Source organism: Thamnophis sirtalis, unplaced genomic scaffold (assembly GCF_051295495.1).
Source record: "Thamnophis sirtalis isolate CommonGarterSnake01/CBP01778 unplaced genomic scaffold, rThaSir2_p1.2 scaffold_12, whole genome shotgun sequence".
NCBI classification, from domain to species: domain Eukaryota; kingdom Metazoa; phylum Chordata; class Lepidosauria; order Squamata; family Natricidae; genus Thamnophis; species Thamnophis sirtalis.
The window spans coordinates 12240598-12262078 of record NW_028261392.1 but is presented as its reverse complement, the minus strand read 5'-3'; the positions used below and the strand labels follow the sequence as shown (position 1 = coordinate 12262078).

Here is a 21481-nt window from a genome sequence, read left to right as displayed (position 1 = left end):
GTAAACAAGATGCGCAAGAGCAAAGTGAGCAAGCGATGCATGCTCACATTTGTGTAGAGCTGTCTAGAGCTCCCAGGTATAAGCTGCACAAAGCTGGCAACTTCTAGAGCAGGGGTGTCAAATTTGTTTTCATTCATCAGGGTTGTGTCTGATCTCGGGGGGGGGGGGGGGTGTCGGATCTGGCGTGGCCAGGGTGGGGATGGCCAGCTCGATGTCACTCGTGTTGGGGGTGCCTGTGGTGGCCCAAGTGCTCTGCCAACAGAAATGGGCTCCCGAGCTCTGTTTTCAGCTATGATGGCCTCTTTCAACCCTCTGCCTATTCGGTCACATGGGCAGCAAGCCACTCCCATTAGGTCACATGGGTGGCAAGCCACTCCCACAAAGGAGGCCACACCCACAGAGTAGGTTCCAACAATTTTTGAAACCCACCACTGATGTGGCCCTCCCGAGTTCCATTTTTGCTGGCAGAGGCACCGCGGGCCGGTCCTTCTAGGGGTCCTTCTAGCCCCCTTTAGGCTGTTTCTAGGGTGGCCCTACAGGCCAGAGGTAAGCCCCCTGCAGGCTGGATCCGGCACTCCTGCTCTAGAGGGCAACCATGAGTCGGAGTTCTCCACCACCTAGTGGTCACCTGGATTTCTGCAGGCCAACTCTGGTCACCTTGGAATGGGATCCCTTGTCCCATTTTTAGCTAAAAGACATTTTGCCATGTCAGCTCTTCCTTTGGCATTACAACGCATTTGCACAGCGGTGATGTTTTCATTTTAATTACAACTTCTTCCTCTTAAAATTACAGTACTTTTTATGTTGTGGAAAGCCGAGTCTCCCAGATCCAGCTTTGTACCTTACAGAGATGAACGCCCAGACAATTTCAACGTTTGTCTGACTGGACAAAATTTGGGACTATACTTCCTTTTTGTTAACAAGACGCAGCAAAGTCTCATCCCTATTTTCAGGCCCCGTTCAGGCTGATTAGCTTTCTTTTTTATTTTTCCCAACCTCGGTGCAATTCAAAGTACTTTCAAAGGTCTCTGGCACACACTGAATCGGGGTGAGCAAAATTCACAAGATATTACATTAATGTTTCACCAGATTAGCGTTCTGATATTCTAAAATCATGTTCTAAATCCTTCTTTTTAAAGCAGGACTAAGTTTAGCTTATAGTAAAAGGTTTAACATTAGTCTTAGAGCCTCTCATTATTTAAAGCTTCTGACAGTTGCTGAATAGCTGGCGTTGTGGAAAACGGTTGTCCCCTTACACCACGGGGGGGGGGGGGAATATGGATTCTAAACTTTAAACACTCGGTGGATCCTTATGAATGCATACGCTGAATATTAGACGTGCCAGACCGAACTGTTCCTAGTGCAGATGCTTGGCACTTATCCTAACCGATTTGTAGAAAATGCCTTTTGCGATTTAAAATTAAAAAAAACACATTAAGAGCTGATTTGCATATTTACAAAATCTTTGTCACGGTAGACATGCAACATATGGAACATTTTTTGTTCTATGGCTATTTATGAATTTCATCTCTATATATTTCATCTCCACAGAAAAAAATATAAAATATAACAAGTATTTTTTTTAAAAAAACAAAACAAAAAAACATCCAGTACAGTTTTGACAGAAAATAAATTGCTTGGGGTTGTTCTTCTGGATTCATTTGGCTGTCAGTTCATATTAAATTATTTTTTTTTAAAAAAACACTGTCTGATTAAAAGTGTTTTGGTCAGGCTTCTAAAATTACAGATAATGCAGATTTTCAAATATAATACTTGGGATTTAGGGACCCGCTTCTCATGTATTTTTGGAAACATGAGTGAAGCATATTTATGCAATATATTTTTATCTGCCTTACATCCATTCACTGCCAAGGATTATAATTACAATTTGTGCAAAGCGAGTGCACAAAATCCCCAGAGAATCAGAATGTCAAAAGGATGAATCTTCCGTTGTCTTTTGGGGTTCGTGGACAAAATAGAGCCAGTTGGTCAGAGGGCCATGCATCCATGGTTTCCAGGATCAGAAGGTGGAGACCCAGTGAGACAAATCTCCTCTTCCTACTCCCCTCCTTTTGTGCAGATGAGCACCAGAACAGGAATGAGAGTCCTTGAACCAGAAGGTAGCACTTTTTGTGGCTGAAAAAAACCAGGATCTGAAAGCTAACCACTGAAAGTGTTGACAGTCCTGGTTTCTGTGGCCACAGCAAACCGCGGCTGTGGGGTCAAATGGCCTTCTTTTCTCTTTCTTTCTACTCTCCCAGAGCAAGAGGGACAAGGAGAGAGAAAGAAGCAGTGAAGCATCGCAGCTTATTCTTTTTTTATTCCATTTTAAATTCTGGCAACGCTTATGATTGAAACCGATGAACGGACCTGCACAGCCGTTGGCTGAGAACTGTGACTTGGAGACCCATGATGCTGCTCCGCCATGGAGCGACCGAGGGCCACGTGATCAAATTGGAGAGCCCATTTTGGCTTACCCGGAATCGCTCAACCACCCACCCGACACCCCCCGCCCCCCCATCTGCAAAAATAAACCCAACAACAACGTCATGACAGGCAGCCCTGAGATGAAACCTGTAGGACTTAAGTCCAAGATACAAAGAGTAGAGTCACAGGGCATTAAAGCAGTCAAACAATCCATGTCTCTCTGGACCGTGTCTTCCCTGTTTCCTCATAAATATACAAAATATACATTTCCAGTTTCTTCTAGCCTCATTATTATTATTATTATTATTATTTTTCTGCTTCTAAAAAGGAAGAGTTCGTACGCAGGCAAACCCTTAGCTATTTCTAATGGAAGGGGGAGGGTACTTGGGTCGCCCACACGTTGCATAGGTGCCCCCTGCCTTGTGAAGACGCAGCTCAGTTCTGGTGGCGCTTCATGTGCAGGGCCAGGTGATCGGAGCGCGAGAAGCTGCGGCTGCAGACGGCGCACTGGAAGGGCTTGGCGCCCGTGTGCTTCCGGTAGTGGCGGGTCAACTCGTCCGAGCGAGCAAATCTCCAGTCACATCCTTCCCAAGTGCATTTGTATGGCTTCTCTCCTGAAAACATCCAAAAAGGCAGAAAAGTCAGTCAATATTCCTTGGTTCGACAGGCAATATTAAAAAAAAAACAAAAAACAATTCACACTTTCATAGGAGAATTTCTTTGGATTAATCCTGGCTCCCCAGAAGCACGGTGGCTCGCATGGTTAGGACGCTGAGTTGGAGGTTAGCAAGCCCACATTCAAAACCCGAGGTTTGAGCTCCCTTCCTTTGCTCCAGCTCCTAATGGGGACAAGAAAGGAACTCCCAACTGGGCATGGTTGGAATGTCCGTTAGCAAGCCCGTGTTCGAGTCCCAAGGTTTGAGCTCCCTTCCTTTGCTCCAGCTCCTAGTAGGGACAAGAAAGGAGCTCCCAACTGGGCACGGTTGGAATGTCAGTTAGCAAGCCCGCGTTCGAGACCCAAGGTTTGAGCTCCCTTCCTTTGCTCCAGCTCCTAGTAGAGACAAGAAAGGAACTCCCAACTGGGCACGGTTGGAATGTCAGTTAGCAAGCCCGCGTTCGAGTCCCAAGGTTTGAGCTCCCTTCCTTTGCTCCAGCTCCTAGTAGGGACAAGAAAGGAGCTCCCAACTGGGCACGGTTGGAATGTCAGTTAGCAAGCCCGCGTTTGAGACCCAAGGTTTGAGCTCCCTTCCTTTGCTCCAGCTCCTAGTAGGGACAAGAAAGGAGCTCCCAACTGGGCACGGTTGGAATGTCAGTTAGCAAGCCCGCGTTCGAGACCCAAGGTTTGAGCTCCCTTCCTTTGCTCCAGCTCCTAGTAGAGACAAGAAAGGAACTCCCAACTGGGCACGGTTGGAATGTCAGTTAGCAAGCCCGCGTTCGAGTCCCAAGGTTTGAGCTCCCTTCCTTTGCTCCAGCTCCTAGTAGGGACAAGAAAGGAGTTCTCTACTGGGCATGGTTGGAATGTCAGTTAGCAAGCCCACGTTCGAGGCCCAGGAGCTACTGTGGGGCAGAATTGAGCTCTTGTCCTTCACTCCAGCTCCTGCTGGGGGCGTGAAAAGAGCCCCCAACTGAGCATCCCCAGGGCAATGGTGATATTACTGGCTAATCTGGTCAACCTGGAAGCACCTTGGTGCTTCCAACACAATACTATGCTATTACTCCCTTATATCCTTTTCTTCTGGCTGCAAGAAAGATCTTATATGGCACAGCATTCAAAAATACAACACCCAACAGGGACTGTGTAAATCTCAGTTGACCTACTACACAAAGTTACAGTTGGTGAACTAAGTCACAACCAATTAGGTTCACATAACACATGAAGCCAATAACCAAGCTTTACAAACTTTGGACCCATATTGTGTTAAGCCAAACTGCATTGTGGTTGAGCACATTCTATATACCTGTCTCATTGTATGTATCATGATGTAGGGCTGCCCAAAACCCCTTCTGGTGGTGTTTCCCCAGAACAGAAGTTACAATAGCAGAGTTTTTACCTACACTGTTTGAGAAGGAATCCACCAACTTCCAGACTGCCATATTAATGGCAAAGAGGAGCTACCCCACATGATCTTCCTACACAACCAGAAATCTCTGACATTCAGTATGAGAAACCAAAATAAAGGAGACCTGGAGATCTAGACCAGTGGTCCCCAACCCCCGGTCCGCGGACCGGTGCCGGGCCGTGGAGTACCTGGCACCGGGCCGCGCAGCGGCCAGGGGCCATGATCGCTGCAGCAGCCGGGGGCCATGATCGCTGCAGCGCAAAGGCTCTTGGGCCGTGCGCAAAAGCTCCTGGGCCGTGCGCAAAGGCTCCAGGGAAGAGAGCGGGCCACGGTAAAATTATCAAAGGCTGACTGGTCCGTGGCGATAAAAAGGTTGGGGACCACTGATCTAGACCATTTAAGGTTCTTAAGGAAGAACCTTCTTCAGCATTTCTGCTCACCTTCAGAACTCCAGTTACTGTGTGTACTATGGTCACAAAGTTCAGGTTATCAGATTCATGAACAAATGCAGACACCAGCAAACATCTTTTAGAAGGCCGGAAATACTGAGATGGATCCTTAGGTTCTCCTCTTTACACACTACTTATTGTGAGAACACAACTGGCCAGTTGGGGTACCCTTGGGGCATCATTCTTTTATTGGGTAGCTTTTAGAGTCATCAACAAATCCTATAGATATTTGTTTCCAACCAATGGCCAAACACAATAGGTTTTTTATCAGAAAATCAATAAAACATGGATTAATGGGTACAGCAGAAAGAAATCACACTTATGGACTCACTGTATGTTCTCCTAGCAAATGCAGGCTCCAGTTTCCCTTTAGTACAACACATGCAGTAGCAGCCATTTCAGAAGATGCCTACCAACCAAAGCTTTACTCTTCATGTTGATCGTTACATGGAGACACAAAGGATATTCTACCCTTTCCATCCAGATTTTCTTCAATGGTGCAAACATCACTCAAACGTGGAAAATTCAACTCAGATCAAAAAGATCTAAGGAGGCAGGACTCAAAGGGTGAACAGACACAGAATCTCATCTAATATTAACAAGAAAAGACATCCAGCAAAGAAGAGAATGTAAACAGACCAGGTCACAACCTCACTAAAACTGGTTGTGACTAAGTCCCCAAGTTAAAAAACAAGTTAAAACAGAGGAAACGTCAAGTCCATACAAAGCAACAGGGCTTTAACCAGTTTATAATGTCAGTTTGTCTCCCTGGTTCTTATCAACAATGGGATCAGGATGGGGGCTTCTGGGTCTGTCATATTCTGCCAACTGCACCCCTCTTGGCATCTGATCAAAGAAGCAAAGGGACCATGATGGAACCAGTGATCAGGAGTGTCAGATGAGGGTCTATGTATCAGTGACCCGTCAAAAGCGCGGAGGACAAAATCTCGCTCGACAAAAGCGCGCATGTGATATCATCACAGCGCGACGAAAAAAATTAAAAATTGAAATAAAATTAAAATTAAAGCAAGCCGATTCACATAAAGGTAAGGGTTAGGGTTAGGGTTAGGGTTAGGGTTAGGTTAAGGGTTAGGGTTAGGGTTAGGGTTAGGTTTAGAGCGTTAGCGTTAGGTTAGGGTTAAGGTTAGGGTTAGGGTTAGGGTTAGGGTTAGGTTTAGGGTTAGGGTTAGGGTTAGGTTTAGGGTTAGATTTAGGGTTAGGATAAGGGTTAGGTTTAGAGTTAGGTTTAGGGTTAGGTTTGGGGGGGTTAGGGTAAGGTTTTAGCTTTATTTTTACATTTTTCGATCACAGCGTGATGTTTTCGTCGCGCTGTGATGACATCAAATGCGCGCTTTCGTCGAGCGCGATTTTGTCCTCCGCGACTTTGTGATGGAACCCTATCTATCACATTCCATTTTCAGGATCTTCGTGAAACCTCAACCTGTTCAATATCTGGAGGAAACCAGCACGGAACACTGCCATGCCTCCTCGAAAGCCCAGGATAAAAGACAGGTCCTTCTGCCATGATTGTCTAGGGCAGGGGTGTCAAACTTGATTTCATTGAGGGCCGCATCAGGGTTGTGTTTGACTTCGGGGGCGGGCAGGGGGGCATGGCCAGCTTGACATCACTCCAGGCGTGAGTTCTGGCAGGCAATACTGCCGGTTTGCTCGTGTGCGTGCGCACATGCACAGTGCAATTAAATTAAAATTGTTCTGCGGACGCACTGAACTGAAAAACAAGATGATAGCGCCTACAGTGCCGCCTGGAGAACCGGTTCAGGGGTGTGGTAGCCCTGGGTCACTGCCGGTTCCAGCGACCCAGGCCACCAAACCACTACTGGTTCGCCTGAGCCGGTCCAAACTGGTAGGAACCCACCACTGCATCACTCATGTCAGGGGTGCCTGTTATGGCCCGAGCACTCTGCCAGGGAAAACAGGATCCTGACCTCCATTTTCAGCTGTGACAGCCTCCTGCAACCTCCAACAGCAAAAACAGAGCTTGGGAGGGCCGTGCATGGCTCTTGCAAGTTCCTTCTTTGGCTGTGACTGTGACTCCTGCAACCAGGGCCGGATTTTCCTATAGGCTAACTAGGCTTCAGCCTAGGGCTCAAGATCAAGAGGGGCCTACATTCAAATTGTTAGCAAAATTAAAATTACACTATTCTAAAAACAGTGAACACTAAAACACTGAACCGAAAATAAGGAGAAATTCTACGCATATGACTAATAAACAAACATACAAATGTATTCATTAAGATCATTCCAGCGCCGCGGCAGTTGGGGAGCCCGCCCACGTTCCCGCCACCAGCGGTCGGGCGAGAGGCGCGGCCACTCCCAGTAGCCGCCCCGTCGACGCGGAGCCCACCAGCGGCCAGGCAGGTGAGGGTGTGGGGGCCGAGCTGGGCAGCTGAGCGCAGCAGGGGAGGCGGCTGGCCTCGCTGCCTTTGCCGCAGAGCAGAGCCGCCCTCCGTCGGGAGGCCAGCTATATATATTGATATATATTGATATATATCACAGTAATGATGTATTTTATTGTCTCTCATGTAATTTACAAACTTAAAAATGGGAGGTGAAAGGGCCTCATAAGTGGAATAGCCTAGGGCCTCTTTTCATCTAAATCCAGCACTGCCTGTAACCCTCTATCAGAAAAAATGGAGCTCAGGAGGGCTGCATGCAGCCCTCTGGGGCTCCATTTTCACTACACAGAGGCACCATGGGCCAGATCTAAACATCCCTTGAGCTGGATCTGGCCATGGGCCTTGTGTTTGACACCCCTGGTCTTGGGAGATTCTTAGTCATCCAAGTCATGGTTGTCCCAAAGGGACTTTTTCAAAAGGCAACTGGATTCATGCAGTCATGCCATGATTCTGCCATGATTCATAGTCATTTCCCATCAAACCAAGCCAAGTGTACGTGAGGGCACATTGCAATCCCAACCCCCAGAGTAAAAAAAACAAAACAAAAACCAACACAATTTCTCCTTATTCCTCAAAGATAGGAGTGAACAACTATGCTTTTCAAATTATTATTATTATTTTCTCCCCACACACGAGATCGTTTGCATTTGAAGCCAGCTGCATGAGATCGTTTGCATTCAATGCCAGCGTTTCTGGAAACCGTTGACAAGGCTAATTTATCAAGCGTTAGGCTCATTTGCAAAAATTAGGCCACAGTTGTATCAGGCTGCTAGCACGTTTCTCCAGCCCAACCGGGCCCAAGATGATGAACACCTGAAATTATCTGTGGCTTCAATTGGCGCATGAGATACTTAACACCTTGGAAATTTTGACCACAGATTTATGTAACTGCCCAATATAGATTTAATTGCATGGCTTTACACAGTCCGTTTGGAACATACTGTCACAGATAGCTAAATGTATGGGTATTTAATTTAGCAGCCTAAGTGGGATATTTTTAAACATACCTATAAAATTCATAACTATGTTTGTTGAAATGATGGGAGGGTGTTCATAGAAACCAGAGGCAGGGAGTGAAATATCTGCTGTGGAGAACGAAGGGCGCTGTTCTGTGGGACTCAAAAAAAATGTTATTTATGTGGCCAAACTTCATTCACGTAAATCTGTGCTCACAGGTCATTTCCACAGTTTACGAAGTGCATTATCATAAAACCTGAACACACCCAAAAGCTCTTTTATCAGTTGCAACTGTCAACTGGAGCTGTTAGAGGGCTCTGAACTTGGACTTAGTTCTCAGGAGGAAAAAAATGCATCAGGAGGTAAATCTTTCTAAGCTACACCAGCACGTAGGAAGTTTGAAAGAGCAATTTCCTTGTAACCGAAGAACTTTGAGAAAAAGAGAGAGAGAGAAAAAGGCTAAATTAGGACCTAGCATAACGCTCACTGTCCAGGCACAGGATTGCTGGTCATCTCACAACTTACAAGCATTTCAGTATTTGAGAGGCTCCTATAAAGACGAGGGAGTCAACCTATTTCCCAAAGCACCAGAAGGCAAAGAAAGAAACAAGGGATGGAAACTAATCAAGGAGAGGAGCAACCTGGCACTAAGGAGAAACTTCCTAACAAGTGAGAACAATTAACCAGTGGAGCAGAAGTTGCCTTCAGTAGTTGTGGGTGCTCCATCACTGGAGACTTTTTAAGAAGAGACTGGACAGCCGTTTGTCTGAAATGATACAGGGGCAGTGGTGGGATTCAGTCAGTTTGCACCTATTCGGGAGAACCGGTTGGTAACTTTCTAAGTAGTTCAGAGAACCGATTGGTGGAAGAAATCTCCTTTTGTTTTTTTTCCCACTTTACAGGGCTAATCCTGTAAGGAAGGCAGGAAGTAAACATTCTGGTGTTGTTTCTAGCCTGATCTTTATTGCCCTGCTTACAGAAACTGCCTCTCCGGTTAACCCTTATTACCATTGTAACAGCTAAGGCAAAGCGCCCATCAACCTTGAGTGACCTTGAGTTGGCCAAGCCCACCCAGTCACATGACCACCGAGCCCCACCTACCCAGATGGTCATTAGGGCAGAGAACCGGTTGTTAAATTATTTGAATCCCACTACTGGTACAGGGTCTCCTGCTTCAGCAGAAGGTTGGATTAGAAGACCTCCAAGGTCCCTTCCAGTTCTATTCTGATTGAAAAATCTACCATCCCCAGGTTAAAACTGCACACTCAGTGCAGGGTGGTTCCACCACAAATGCGCGCACAACAAAAGCGCACCTGACTAAACCGCGGTGTCTAAAGCGCGGTGACAAAACCGCGCGACGAATGAGTGACTAATTAGCCCTAAAGCGCACCGACAAAAGCGCGCTGTAACGTAACCCTCAACCTAACCCTCAACCTAACCCTCAACCTAACCCTCAACCAAACCCTCAACCTAACCCTAAACCTAACCCTAAACCTAACCCTAAACCTAACCCTCAACCTAACCCTCAACCTAACCCTCAACCAAACCCTAAACCAAACCCTAAACCTAACCCTAAACCTAACCCTAAACCTAACCCTAAACCAAACCCTAAACCAAACCCTAAACCTAACCCTAAACCTAACCCTAAACCTAACCCTAAACCTAACCCTAAACCTAACCCTAACCCTAAACCTAACCCTAAACCTAACTGTAAATCTTACCTTAAATGAAATCGCGCTTCTGTCGGCGCGCTGTTGTCGGCGCGCTGTTGTCGGCGCGCTTTTGAAATCGCGGTTTTAGCGCCGTGGTGTTGTCGGCACGCTTATGACGTTCACGCTTTTGACGGGTCACGGTGCAGGATTAATGCCCCCACCACAGAGTTCAGTGTACACAAAACCTTTTGTAACACCCCCACGTCATCCATCCGCATTATGTAGCACAAACAGAAAAATAAGCTTTTCGTATACAGGCAGGATTTCTCCGCAAGGTTAATTTTACAGCAGGAACAAGCAACCTAGTGAGTTGTAAGTGCCTTACAGCATTTACAAAAGGAGAAAGAGGTGGAGAAGAAAGGGGCTTCAAGGAATGTCCCAAAGGTGCTTTTCCAAAAGGCATCTGGACTTTCATGGTTTGTTTGTTTTTTCCCTCTGAAAACGTTTCGCTCCTAATCGAAGAAGCTTTTTCTGTTCTGAATTGGAAAAGCATCTTGGATAAAAAGCAAAATGTTTCAGGGGGGGCAGGAAACCCCAAAGAAAGTCCAGTTGCTTTTTGGAAAAGCACCTTTGGGACAACCATGACCTGGATGATTGACCATCTCCATGGATGCTTCAGGGAATGAAAATGGATAAAGGCAGTGATGTTATAACCAGGCGCAACCTGGCATTTTCTCAGTAGTTAACCCCATTCTCTTTCTACATCCCCATAAGCCAACTGGATAGAGAACAATCCTGGAGAACATAGAAGAGAGAGACTAACAGAGTTGGAAGGGACCTTGGAGGTCTTCTCGTCCAACCCCCTGCTCGACCAGGAGACCCTAGGCCCACCGGTGGCAGGCAGAGCCATCTCTGCGGACACGCAAGCCGTTGCCCAGGTTAGTTCCACTGCACATGTGCATGTGCCTCCCACTGGCCAGCTGATTTTTGGGTCTCTGCTGGGAGACGCCCATGCATGCACAGGGGTGGGGGTCCCGCTCACATGCATGGGAATAATTTTTGGTTCCAGGAAGTTTCAAGGAGGCCTGCTAGCACCAAAATGGAGGAGGCTGCGCAGGAGGCTTCAGGGAGGCCTGCTAGCACCAAAAACAGGAGTTGCACGCACATGCGTGGGGGGTGGCACACCCATGCATGGGGGGGGGGCAGGACCTGTGCAGGGTCATTGAATTGTGGGTGTTGGCATGCACACACACTTTAGGCACCCAAGGGAAAAAAGTTGGCCATCCCTGCCCTATGCCATTTCAGACAAGTGACTGTCCAGTCTCTTCTTAGAGCCAAGGTGGCACAGTGGTTAAATGCAGCATTGCAGGCTACTTCAGCTGACTGCAGTTCTGCACTTCGGCTGTTCAAATCTCACCGGCTCAGGGTTGACTCAGCCTTCCATCCTTCTGAGGTGGGTAAAATGAGGACCCGGATTGTTGTTGGGGGCAATATGCTGACTCTGTAAACCGCTTAGAGAGGGCTGAAAGCCCTATGAAGCGGTATATAAGTCTAACTGCTATTGCTATTCTTAAAAGACTCAGGCACCCACAACTTCTGAAGGCAGGCAGTTCCACTGGTTTAAGTTTTCTCACTGTTAGGAAATTTCTAACTAATTTTCTAGAAGCAGTTTGTGCAACCCTTGTTGAAAAAGGTCTGGCAGGGATATGGCTGACTCAGACCCCGTCTCTAGGGTCACAATTCATCCTGGCTTCCTGAAGCTTTGGAAGAAGGTGTGATAGGATCAGCCAAACAGCAAAAAAAGAAGAAGCCACCAGGATCTTGGAGAGCGACCACATCCGCTCGAAACACGGCTGGCCACCTGTGTAGCTCTGCATCTAAAAGGAACTTACATTGTTCCATGAAAGGGAGTTGTCGGCCGACCGCACAAAAATCTGCCCATTTGAATGGATTTGTTAATTCAGTTGCGGATGCGTGCCAAAAACCCACACTACCCTTCACCTTCAAGTCAGGAGGATTTACTGTACAGTGCCTACCTTTCTAGGAGAAAGGTTTCCTAAAACCTGGGATAGTAAAATGCAGCTTTTCCATGGAGAGTTGGAAAGAAATCTTCTTTAATATAGAGTAGAGTAGAGTAGAGCAGAGTAGAGAAGAGAAGAATGAGGAGAAGAATAAGAATAAGAATAAGAATAAGAATAAGAATAAGAATAAGAATAAGAATAAGAATAAGAATAAGAATAAGAATAAGAATAAGAATAAGGTAGAATAAAGTAGAGTAAGAATAGGAATAGAGTAGAGTAAGAATAGAATAAGAATAAAATAGAATAAAATAAGAATAAAATAGAATAGAACAAGAGTAGAGTAGAGTAGAGTAAGAATAAGAATAGGGTGAGAATAAGAATAAGAATAGAGTAGAGTAAGAATAGAATAGAATAAGAGTAAGAGTAAGAGTAAGAGTAGAGTAGAGTAGAGTAGAGTAGAGTAGAGTAGAGTAGAGTAGAGTAGAATAGAATAGAATAGAATAGAATAGAATAGAATAGAATAGAATAGAATAGAATTCTTTATTGGCCAAGTGTGATTGGAAACACAAGGAATCTGTCTTTGGTGCAGATGCTCTCAGTGTACATAAAAGGAAAGATACATTCGTCACGAATCATAAGGTACAACACTTAATGATAGTCATAGGGTACAAGTAAACAATCAAATCATGCTAGGAAGCAATCAATATAAATCGTAAGGATACAAGCAACAAACTTACAGTCCTGCAGTCATAAATGGGAGGAGACGGGTGATAGGAACAATGAGAAGATTAATAGTAATAGTAATGCAGACTTAGTGAATGGTTTGACAGTGTTGAGGGAATTATTTGTTTAGCAGAGTGATAGCGTTCAGGGAAAAAAATGTTCTTTTGTCTAGTTGTTCTAGGGTTTTCTTGTTTTCTCATTTTAAGGCTAAAGAGGAGGATTGTTCTCTCCCTGGCTGAGATATATTTTTAAGGGGAAATTTTAACTGAATTAAGAATTGAGTAAATCTAACTATTGCATGCCAACACCCACTAACCCTAAGAATGCACCTTTATCTTTGTTTTCCTCCTTTTTTTCAGTTTCTGCTCCTTCCTAGCAGAGGATGAAGGATTTCAGGATGAAATCTGCATAATGTTTTGGCTGATGGAGAATAACAGAACTAATCTGTTGAAGTTTCTTTTCCTCAAGAAAGGAGAATAATCCTCAAATATTGAATATTTAAGAGTTTTAACAGGAGGAAATGAAGTAACATGCCTATTTTTCTGCATGGATAATGGAATTCTTCTCTCCGTGCTCTTCTGCTTCCCAAATTACCTTCTCACTGCATTTTTTTAAAATGTCCAACCCCCAACTTTTCATGCAAGTTTTAACATTTGCAAGATTTGCAATAAAATGTATACATTTTCCCAGAGAGGGAAAGTCTTTATAACTTTATAATAAAATGTTGTTTGACCTCCGGTACTGGAAACTCTTTTTTTTTTTTAAAGGCAGAGCCGAAAGCTGTACGAAAAAAGCAAAACAGCAGACATTTCCCAAGATATGACGATTAGAACAAGCTGTACCAACTAAGCTCCCCTTCTCCAAAATCAAGTTCTATAAAAAGTAGATCCCCCAATTCTTAATCAAGCTGCCACTACGTTCTATATAAGTGTAATTTTGGACTCTCAAAACTACACTTTACATGAAGGTAATTTTGCTTTCATTTCTGCTCTAACGTACGCCAGTGAAACTTGGACACTAACCTCACAACCGATACAGAACCTACGAGTGGCACAAAGAGCCATGGGAAGATACATTCTTGGCATTACAAGACAAGATAGAAAGAGCTGCACATGGATTAGAGAACAAATGAAAAATATACGATATTATCAAGAGAGTAAAAGAAGGGAAATGGAAATGGGCTGGATGCATAACAAGAAGAACTAATGGTAGGTGGACCAAGGTAGTTACAGAATGGATCCCATTTGATCAAAAGCACCCATGAAACAGATCTAAAACAAGATGGATCTACGACATCAACAAGTATTGTGGGCCCAAATTGACAATGAATACAATGGCTATAGTGATGGTGGTTGTAGTGGTGGTGAATTTGGCTTGCTCTGCCTTTTATCTAAGACCGCCTCCACCTATCTTGGACTACTATTCCCATCATTCCCCTAGTACCAAGTTCCTTTAGGGAAGCAGAGATAACGCTCGTGAGGATTTTCTTAAAAGGAACTTCAGCACGACCGCTTTAACCGAAGGGCAGAAACGAAACCTCTTGAGATGAAGCAGAAAAAGTATCTTGTTTGTATCTTTCTTGCGTTTCCACATATTTTTCCTGTCATTTGGTTCAGAAAAAAATACTTGGCACGAGTTCCAACACAAGAACTGTTTCAAAAGTTATTTTAAAGCTCATTTCCCTTGATTCACGATGCCGAGCTTTACCAGGCAGAGGAACTCCCCGATCAAACGACGTTTATTTGCTCAAAAAAGCAACTGAGACACTGAATTCTTTATTCTGTTTCTACGAGCTGCAAGAGTGGCTTTAACTTTAACCGTTTGCACGAAGTACAGAAGCTGCAAAGTTTTCGGAAAATAGTTGACTCTCCTCCAGAAATTGAAAAATGAGGATTGAGAGGTCGCGAAACCCAAGAATGCAACTGGCCATTAAATGCAACGCGCTGGAACATGATGTCTCGCGTTCAAACAGATACTGCACTGTAAAAGGATTACTGAAAACTTCTGAGGAACACGAGAGCAGGACGCTTCGGAGTTTGTTAAAATGTCAACACTGTTCAAATAAAACAGCATGGAGGAAGCTGGTACCGAGTCCTGGCGAAACAGCAAGACTTCAGTGCTTTCTTCCCGCGCCAGAAATATTATACACATCACTTCTGGGAAAACAGAACTGCTTTCCTTTTAAGTTCTGTTTCAACAGAAACTTGAGTTTTTTTCATAACATTAATTGGATTTCTGCATCATCTTCATCCAATCTCACCGATTTCAAATATTTGGTTAGGCTTGAGTCAATCAACAAATGTATTTCCAAGTCCTTTGACATCGCTCGTAACGCATCCCCACTTGCAAGTCAATTTATTTTTATTTTCAAAACCAACGCTTCGGGAAAGCATGTGGAATACATTTAGGAATCACTTTTGGTGGAGGAGCAACATTTTGTTTGGAAGCGGTTGAGAACAAAGCCCGAACCGAACAAGATAAGAAAAGGAAACTGGGAGGAAGAAAAAATAAGCTGGCTTTAACCATCTTCTAACTTATTAAGCAAATACTGAAGTTACTAATAACACGGCTCTCTTCTTTTTTAAATGTATCCTTGGACGAAGATTTGTAGAAGACTTTGCCTTGCGTGCAGGTTTTCCTTCGCCAAACATTATCCAGCCCATAAATATCCCCTTGGTGCTCTGATACTGATCATGCTCAGTTTCAGCTCCTGCACCATGCCAAGGGAGACTAAAAATACGTTACATGCTTTGCCCTATAATTATACCATAATTTCGGCGAGGATGTTGTTTTATCAACAATGGATGTTGTCATGGGAGCTAGAAATCTCCAATTAAAAAAAGAAAGCTCCTCGCACCGAAATTCCAGCTTGATTATGATTGAGGGGATCTGCATAGTTCTGACCCCCTCTACACGGGGAGTGAGGTGGGTGGGAGACGAGAAAGGTTCGTAGGAGTAGCTGACATGTGGGCCATTTTTTTCTTTTTTTTTTTACATGAATGAAAACAGGGGACAGCCGACAACCTGCTTCAAAGGTCGGCAGACACCGGATCTCACCGAGGGCTAAGGAAACAGTCGCTGGAATTGGGTTTTTGGCATATTCGGGATGCCCCCCCCCCCAATCCCAGAAAAAATTAATCATGCTTTACCAGAGGTGGCCTGCCGCAAACAAACCGCTTTACGGCTTAACGTCATGCATGAATGGGGAACAAGAAAAGCAGAGATCGGCTCCAAGTATGAATAGAACTCCTGGGCAGATTCTGGTCTCAGCCAGGGGGGCATGGGGGGGGGCAGAGCCTGGCTAGCCCTCATGAGACTCAGAAGGGAAGTGGAGTTTCTTCCTGGAAGAGAGACCCTCAAGGAACACCCACTCAAGAGTAGGGCCTTCTTCAAATCTTGCTAAAAGGAAACTTTTCCTCCTCTTTGAAATGAGGTCCATTTCACAAAATCTTGTAGCCAGACTTACTTACTTATTTACTTACTTACTTACTTACTTACTTACTTACTTACTTACTTACTTACTTAGAAAGGGAGGGAGGAGGAGAGGGAGGGAGGAAAAGAGAAGGGGGAGGGAAGGAGAGGGAGAGAGAGAGCTGCAAATTCAATCTGACAATTGAATTAGGCCCCAAAACCCCTTACTTGAACTTCACTCCTGTACCTGAAGCCCTGCTTAAATGATTTCAAGAGAACAAACACCCAGTCAGCTTGGCTGATCTGGAGCAAAAAAAGATTCTGAAAATCTGTAAGAGGGTTGCCAGCAAAGCAATGCATCAATCATTGGGAGAGACACATTTCTGTGCCATGCAGCCAACCTTGCTCTTGGAAGAGGAAGCATTTCTACAGGAACTGTGAGTTCTACAAAATGGGAGTCCGCTCACCCTTCGTGGCACACTCTTCCAATAGCAATAGCAAGGGCCACTCTGTTATTGCGGCGCTAGGGATTCAAACCACTGAACTGCTGACCTTTCTGATAGACAAGCTCAGAGTCTTAGCCACTGGTCCTTTTAGGATTACAATACTAAGTTACATCTAAAGAACAGTTGCTGGAACTGGGTACGTATAGTTTGATGAAAAGAAGGACTAGGGGAGACATGATAGCAGTCTTCCAATATCTCAGGGGCTGCCACAAAGAAGAGGGAGTCAAGCTATTCTCCAAATCACCTGAGGGTAGGACAAGAAGCAATGGGTGGAAACTAATCAAGGAGAGGAGCAACTTAGAACTAAGGAGAAATTTCCTGACAGTTAGAACAATAAATCAGTGGAACAACTTGCCTCCAGAAGTTGTGAATGCCCCAACACTGGAAGGTTTTAAGAAGATATTGGACAACCATTTGTCTGAAATGCTATAGGGTTTCCTGCCTAAGCAGGGTGTTGGACTAGAAGACCCCTTCCAATCCTATTTATTCTATTCCATTCCATTCCATTCCATACTCTACTCTACTCTACTCTACAAGGTTTGAAGAAATCGCTTCAGGATCTAATCTGAATGGACACATTCAGAAGAGAGAGACGTTCCCTTAAGACGGGTTCCAGCACAAGCCTAAAAGCTTGGAAGAACAAATCTTTGGTCCTGCTGACGGACTCAGATTGGAGCCTGCAACATTATCCTGGGACACCTATACTTGCCCTCATTCACAAATCACTTCAGGCATCTCAACCACTAAACCCTCCAACACCTTCTTCACAAGAAGAACGCAAGTCCAGATTTACCCAACATGAGCAAGTAAAAGGAGAAAGAGCTAAGGAAAATATCTATGCTCTAAATTGAGGGCCGCATCAGGGTTGTGTTTGACCTCGGAGGGCTGGGTTGGGGTGTGGCCAGGGTGGGCATGACCAGCTCGACGTCACTCATGTTGGGGCCAACTGTGGTGGCCTGAGTGCTGTGCCAGTGAAAAAGGGCTTCCGAGCTCCGTTTCCAGCTGCGACGGCCTCCTGCAGCTATCTGCCAGTGAAAACAGCTTGGGGGTATGTGCACGCAGCCCTCCTGAGCTCTGTTTTTGCTGACAGTGGGTCAGTCCCTCACTGTTTCTATGGTGGCCCCACAAGCCAGATCTAAGCATCCTGCAGGCCAGATCCGGTCCACAGGCCTTGAGTTTGACACCCCTGCTTTCAATTGTGGCTTAGAGATAGAAACCTACAAAGGGCATTGAGCCATTTTCTTTTGATAACGGAGAGCATCTGAACTATTGACCAGATAAGTTTCTGTCTCTATCACCGGCAAGGTTATTAGAGGCCATACAGCCCACAGATGTAGGTACTAAACAAGGGAGAAGGTCTTATCTTGAAGCTCTTGGCTAGGATGTTAGTCTTGCTCAACCCAGCAGCCAGCCCTGTAGGGGTTTTTTTGCAACCTTGAAACAGGCTGTCCTCGTGTGGAGAATGGCCAAGCGGACAAATCCTGGAAGTTAAGTGACGCAGAGTTAAACTGTTAATAGGCACCAGGCATAAGACATAAGGAGGAAGCACTTTTATCAGGACCATCTGGTAAAGCCACTTTCACACCCATAAAAGCAAATAAAAACATTTACTACAGTTATTTGGCAACGGAAAAGGGAAAGTCGAAACATGAGTGGATCAGGGAGCTTATTTCCACTTCCTCCTCTCCACTGGAAGGATTAGGAATGAAGCTACGAGCACAGGGTGAGATGCAAGCGTAGTCTACATTTACAATGTATGAGCATTATTTGCATATTGCCCCCAACAATCTGGGTCCTCATTTTACTGACCTCAGAAGGATGAATCAACCTTAAACCTCATCAGGAGCAAACTCCAGGCTGAGGGGAGAATTTGCCTGCAATACTACACTTTAACCACTGAGCCACCAGGGCTCCAGGACATGACAGGATGTCCTCAGGACCTCCAGGACATGACAGGATGTCCCCAGGACCTCCAGGACATGAGAGGAGGTCCCCCAAACCTCCAGGATATGACAGGATGTCCTCAGGACCTCCAGGACATGAGAGAAGGTCCCCAAAACCTCCAGGACATGAGAGGAAGTCCTCAGGACCTCCAGGACATGAGAGGAGGTCTTAAAAACCTCCAGGACATGACAGGATGTCCTCAGTACCTCCAGGACATGAGAGGCAGTCCCCTGGACCTTGGTACCACAGGCTTTTCGGTTCCAGTAATTCAGGCCTTGGATCGTACAAGCCATTGAAAAGTCATTTCTTGCTGTATTTAGCACTGAACCATCAGTGATTCCTGGAGAAGTCCCACTGAAAGAGACAAGTCTGGCTTTTTTAAGGATCTGCCACAAATCCACACACTCTGTCCTTGCCTATTATGAGTTCAGATAGCTTCTTCTATTTGGGAAATGGTTGCACCGCATACCACTTTGGGACTTTAGGTTCTAAAGATGGTCCTTCCAGATTGAGAGCTACCCCTGAGCGCCTTTTTTAGAGTTGTGGGCTGCCACGGGGCTCCCAAAAGTATGCAGAGATTTAACAGGCAAGATGCGGATGTTCAGAGACTTGACGCTTGTGTCCCCAAAGGTGCTTTTCCAAAAAGCAAATGGACTTTCTTGGGATTTTTTTTTCCTTTGAAAACGTTTCGCTTCTCATCCAAGAAGCTTCTTCAATTGCCTTGGATGAGAAGCAAAACCTTTTCAAAGAAAAAAACAACAATCCAAGAAAGTCCAGTTGACTTTTTAAAAAAAGCATCTTTGGGACAGCCCTGACCAGGATGATTGAGAATCTCTATAGATACTTAGTACTAAGGCTGAACTGTGGACTGCAATCAAGAAACACATTGAACTAACACAGCAGATCTCGTACGGTGACAACAACAGTCCATTGGGAGGCATCATTAGCCATGCAGCTCCTTAATCAGATTGTGCTTTAAGTCTAATTTAAGGGGGTTATTGTGTGTGGTCCAGCTAAGAGACTACAAAACAACTCAGTTCAGCCTAGGGAAAAAATAATTTAGTTTTTACCTGTAAGTTCTGTCATGCTTCTTTCTCATTTCTCTGTCTAACGAAGACCTAACAAGTCAAGCCAGTTCAACATTAATCTGTCTTTTAAAACTCCGTCTTTGGGATGGCCAGATTAGTCTGACCAGCTTTTTCATGTCTTCAGTTTAACTGAGATTTGAGTCTGGCAAAAGGTACTGAAGTTTAAAGATTCCACTGATTATTTCATATCCTTTGGCTGAAACTGCAATGTAACAACCCCAAAAAACATCCAAGGAACACTTGTTTTCAAACACGAGCTCGGGAAATATAAGTTCCCATTGCCAACGCCAGAGCCAGATGTACGCACCGCAGCACTTTCAGAAGTGGTCCTGTTTACAGCAAAGAATCGTCTTCCTTATCAGACATCAAATATCATGAACTGAAGCTTTCTTTAATCCCTCTGGGGCAGTAAGGGACATTCTTCCAGGAGATATATTGGGCACTTAATTAAAAACAAGATTTTGTCAGTTGTAAGAACTGAAAAATGTTTCAAAGCTGGCACAATCGCCTCTATGGGAAGCCAAAAACAGCAATGGTTAACTACTGAATTCTTGGAAGCCATTTCAACCCCAGGAACAGAAAGGGATTGGCAACACCTCCTGCTCCGTTGCAAGGCACTCAAGAGACTAAGAAAATCATCTAGGAGATGGAGATATAGAGAATCTGGATTCTGACACACAAGTAACGATACATATGTACAGTTACAGGCACAACAAACACCCAGACATGTATGTATGTATGTATGTATATACATACATACATACATACATACATACATACATGTGTGTGTGTGTGTGTGTGTGTGTGTGTGTTTTATTTGTGCTGATAAATAAATAAAGGGAGACTAGCATAGATCTATTTCAAGCTATTTAGCTCTCATCAGCTAGCCATACCCTTACTGGGATTCGAACCTGTGCTATATTGCATCTTAGGCAAACGTCTTAGCCATTAAGCCACAGGTCTCCTCCTTATCAGCTGATACCCATATATAGCTTATCAGCTTACACCCATATATATATGGGTGTAAAGGAAAGAAACTGTATTTGTACTCATGTCAGAAGTACTGAGGCACTCCGGGTTGAAAGGATTAGCCGGTGGTATCACCATTGCACTGGGGATGCCCAGTTGGGGGTTCTTTTCCCCAGTAGGAGCTGGAGTGAAGGACAAGAGCTCAAACCCACCCCACAACAGCTCCTGGGTCTCAAAGGTGGAGTTGCTAACTTCCTGTCTGACGTTACAACCTGTTGTGGCCAGCCAGATTTGGGCAGTGAGGAAGTTGGGGAGGAACCTGGGCCAGTCCTGGAGTCTGGGGAAGGCTCTGATGAGGGCTGTGTGTCAGAGGCAGAGAGGGGGCCAGGGCTGTCCAACAGTTATCCGTTGCCTTCGGAGTCAGACATCAGTGAAGCAGATGAACACATGCGCAGAGTTGCCAGACAAAGGGAACAACTAAAGAACAGGGGTTGACTTGGGAGTAAGGCCACAGGTGGACGATGAATGGCCCCTCCCAGAGGAAATAAAAGAGGAGCGAAAGGGGAATGAAGTTTGCAGGAGACAATTTGTTTGCTTAATTGGTTTGTGACTCTCCGAGACTCCTTGCCAAGTTCTGCAGAGCCTGGCAGCTCTCCAAGCCAGATAAGGTCTGTGACTGTAAATCCTCCCTTGAAAGACTTTGATGGATGTGAATGAGCAGAATTCACAGTCAATTAACAAAAGGGATTTTTGTCGGGACAAGGAGTTTGCTTCATGCTCTTGGGACGCCTCGGTCAGAACACAACCATTCGAAACACTGTGCTCCGAAGGAACCATTTACAGTCTGGGATCTCTTG

The 21481-nt window shown here is 45.0% G+C and overlaps 1 protein-coding gene across 1 annotated transcript in view; it reads right to left on the bottom strand.

The window, feature by feature from the left end:
- Positions 1 to 172: 172 nt before the first annotated feature.
- Positions 173 to 21481, bottom strand: part of KLF5 (KLF transcription factor 5) — a 37191-nt gene continuing 15882 nt past the window's right edge. The window contains exon 4 of the mRNA XM_087726249.1: positions 173 to 3041. Within this exon, the coding sequence (XP_087582375.1) occupies positions 2863 to 3041 (179 nt within the window). The 3' untranslated portion in view covers positions 173 to 2862. The remainder of the gene's footprint in view (positions 3042 to 21481) is intronic.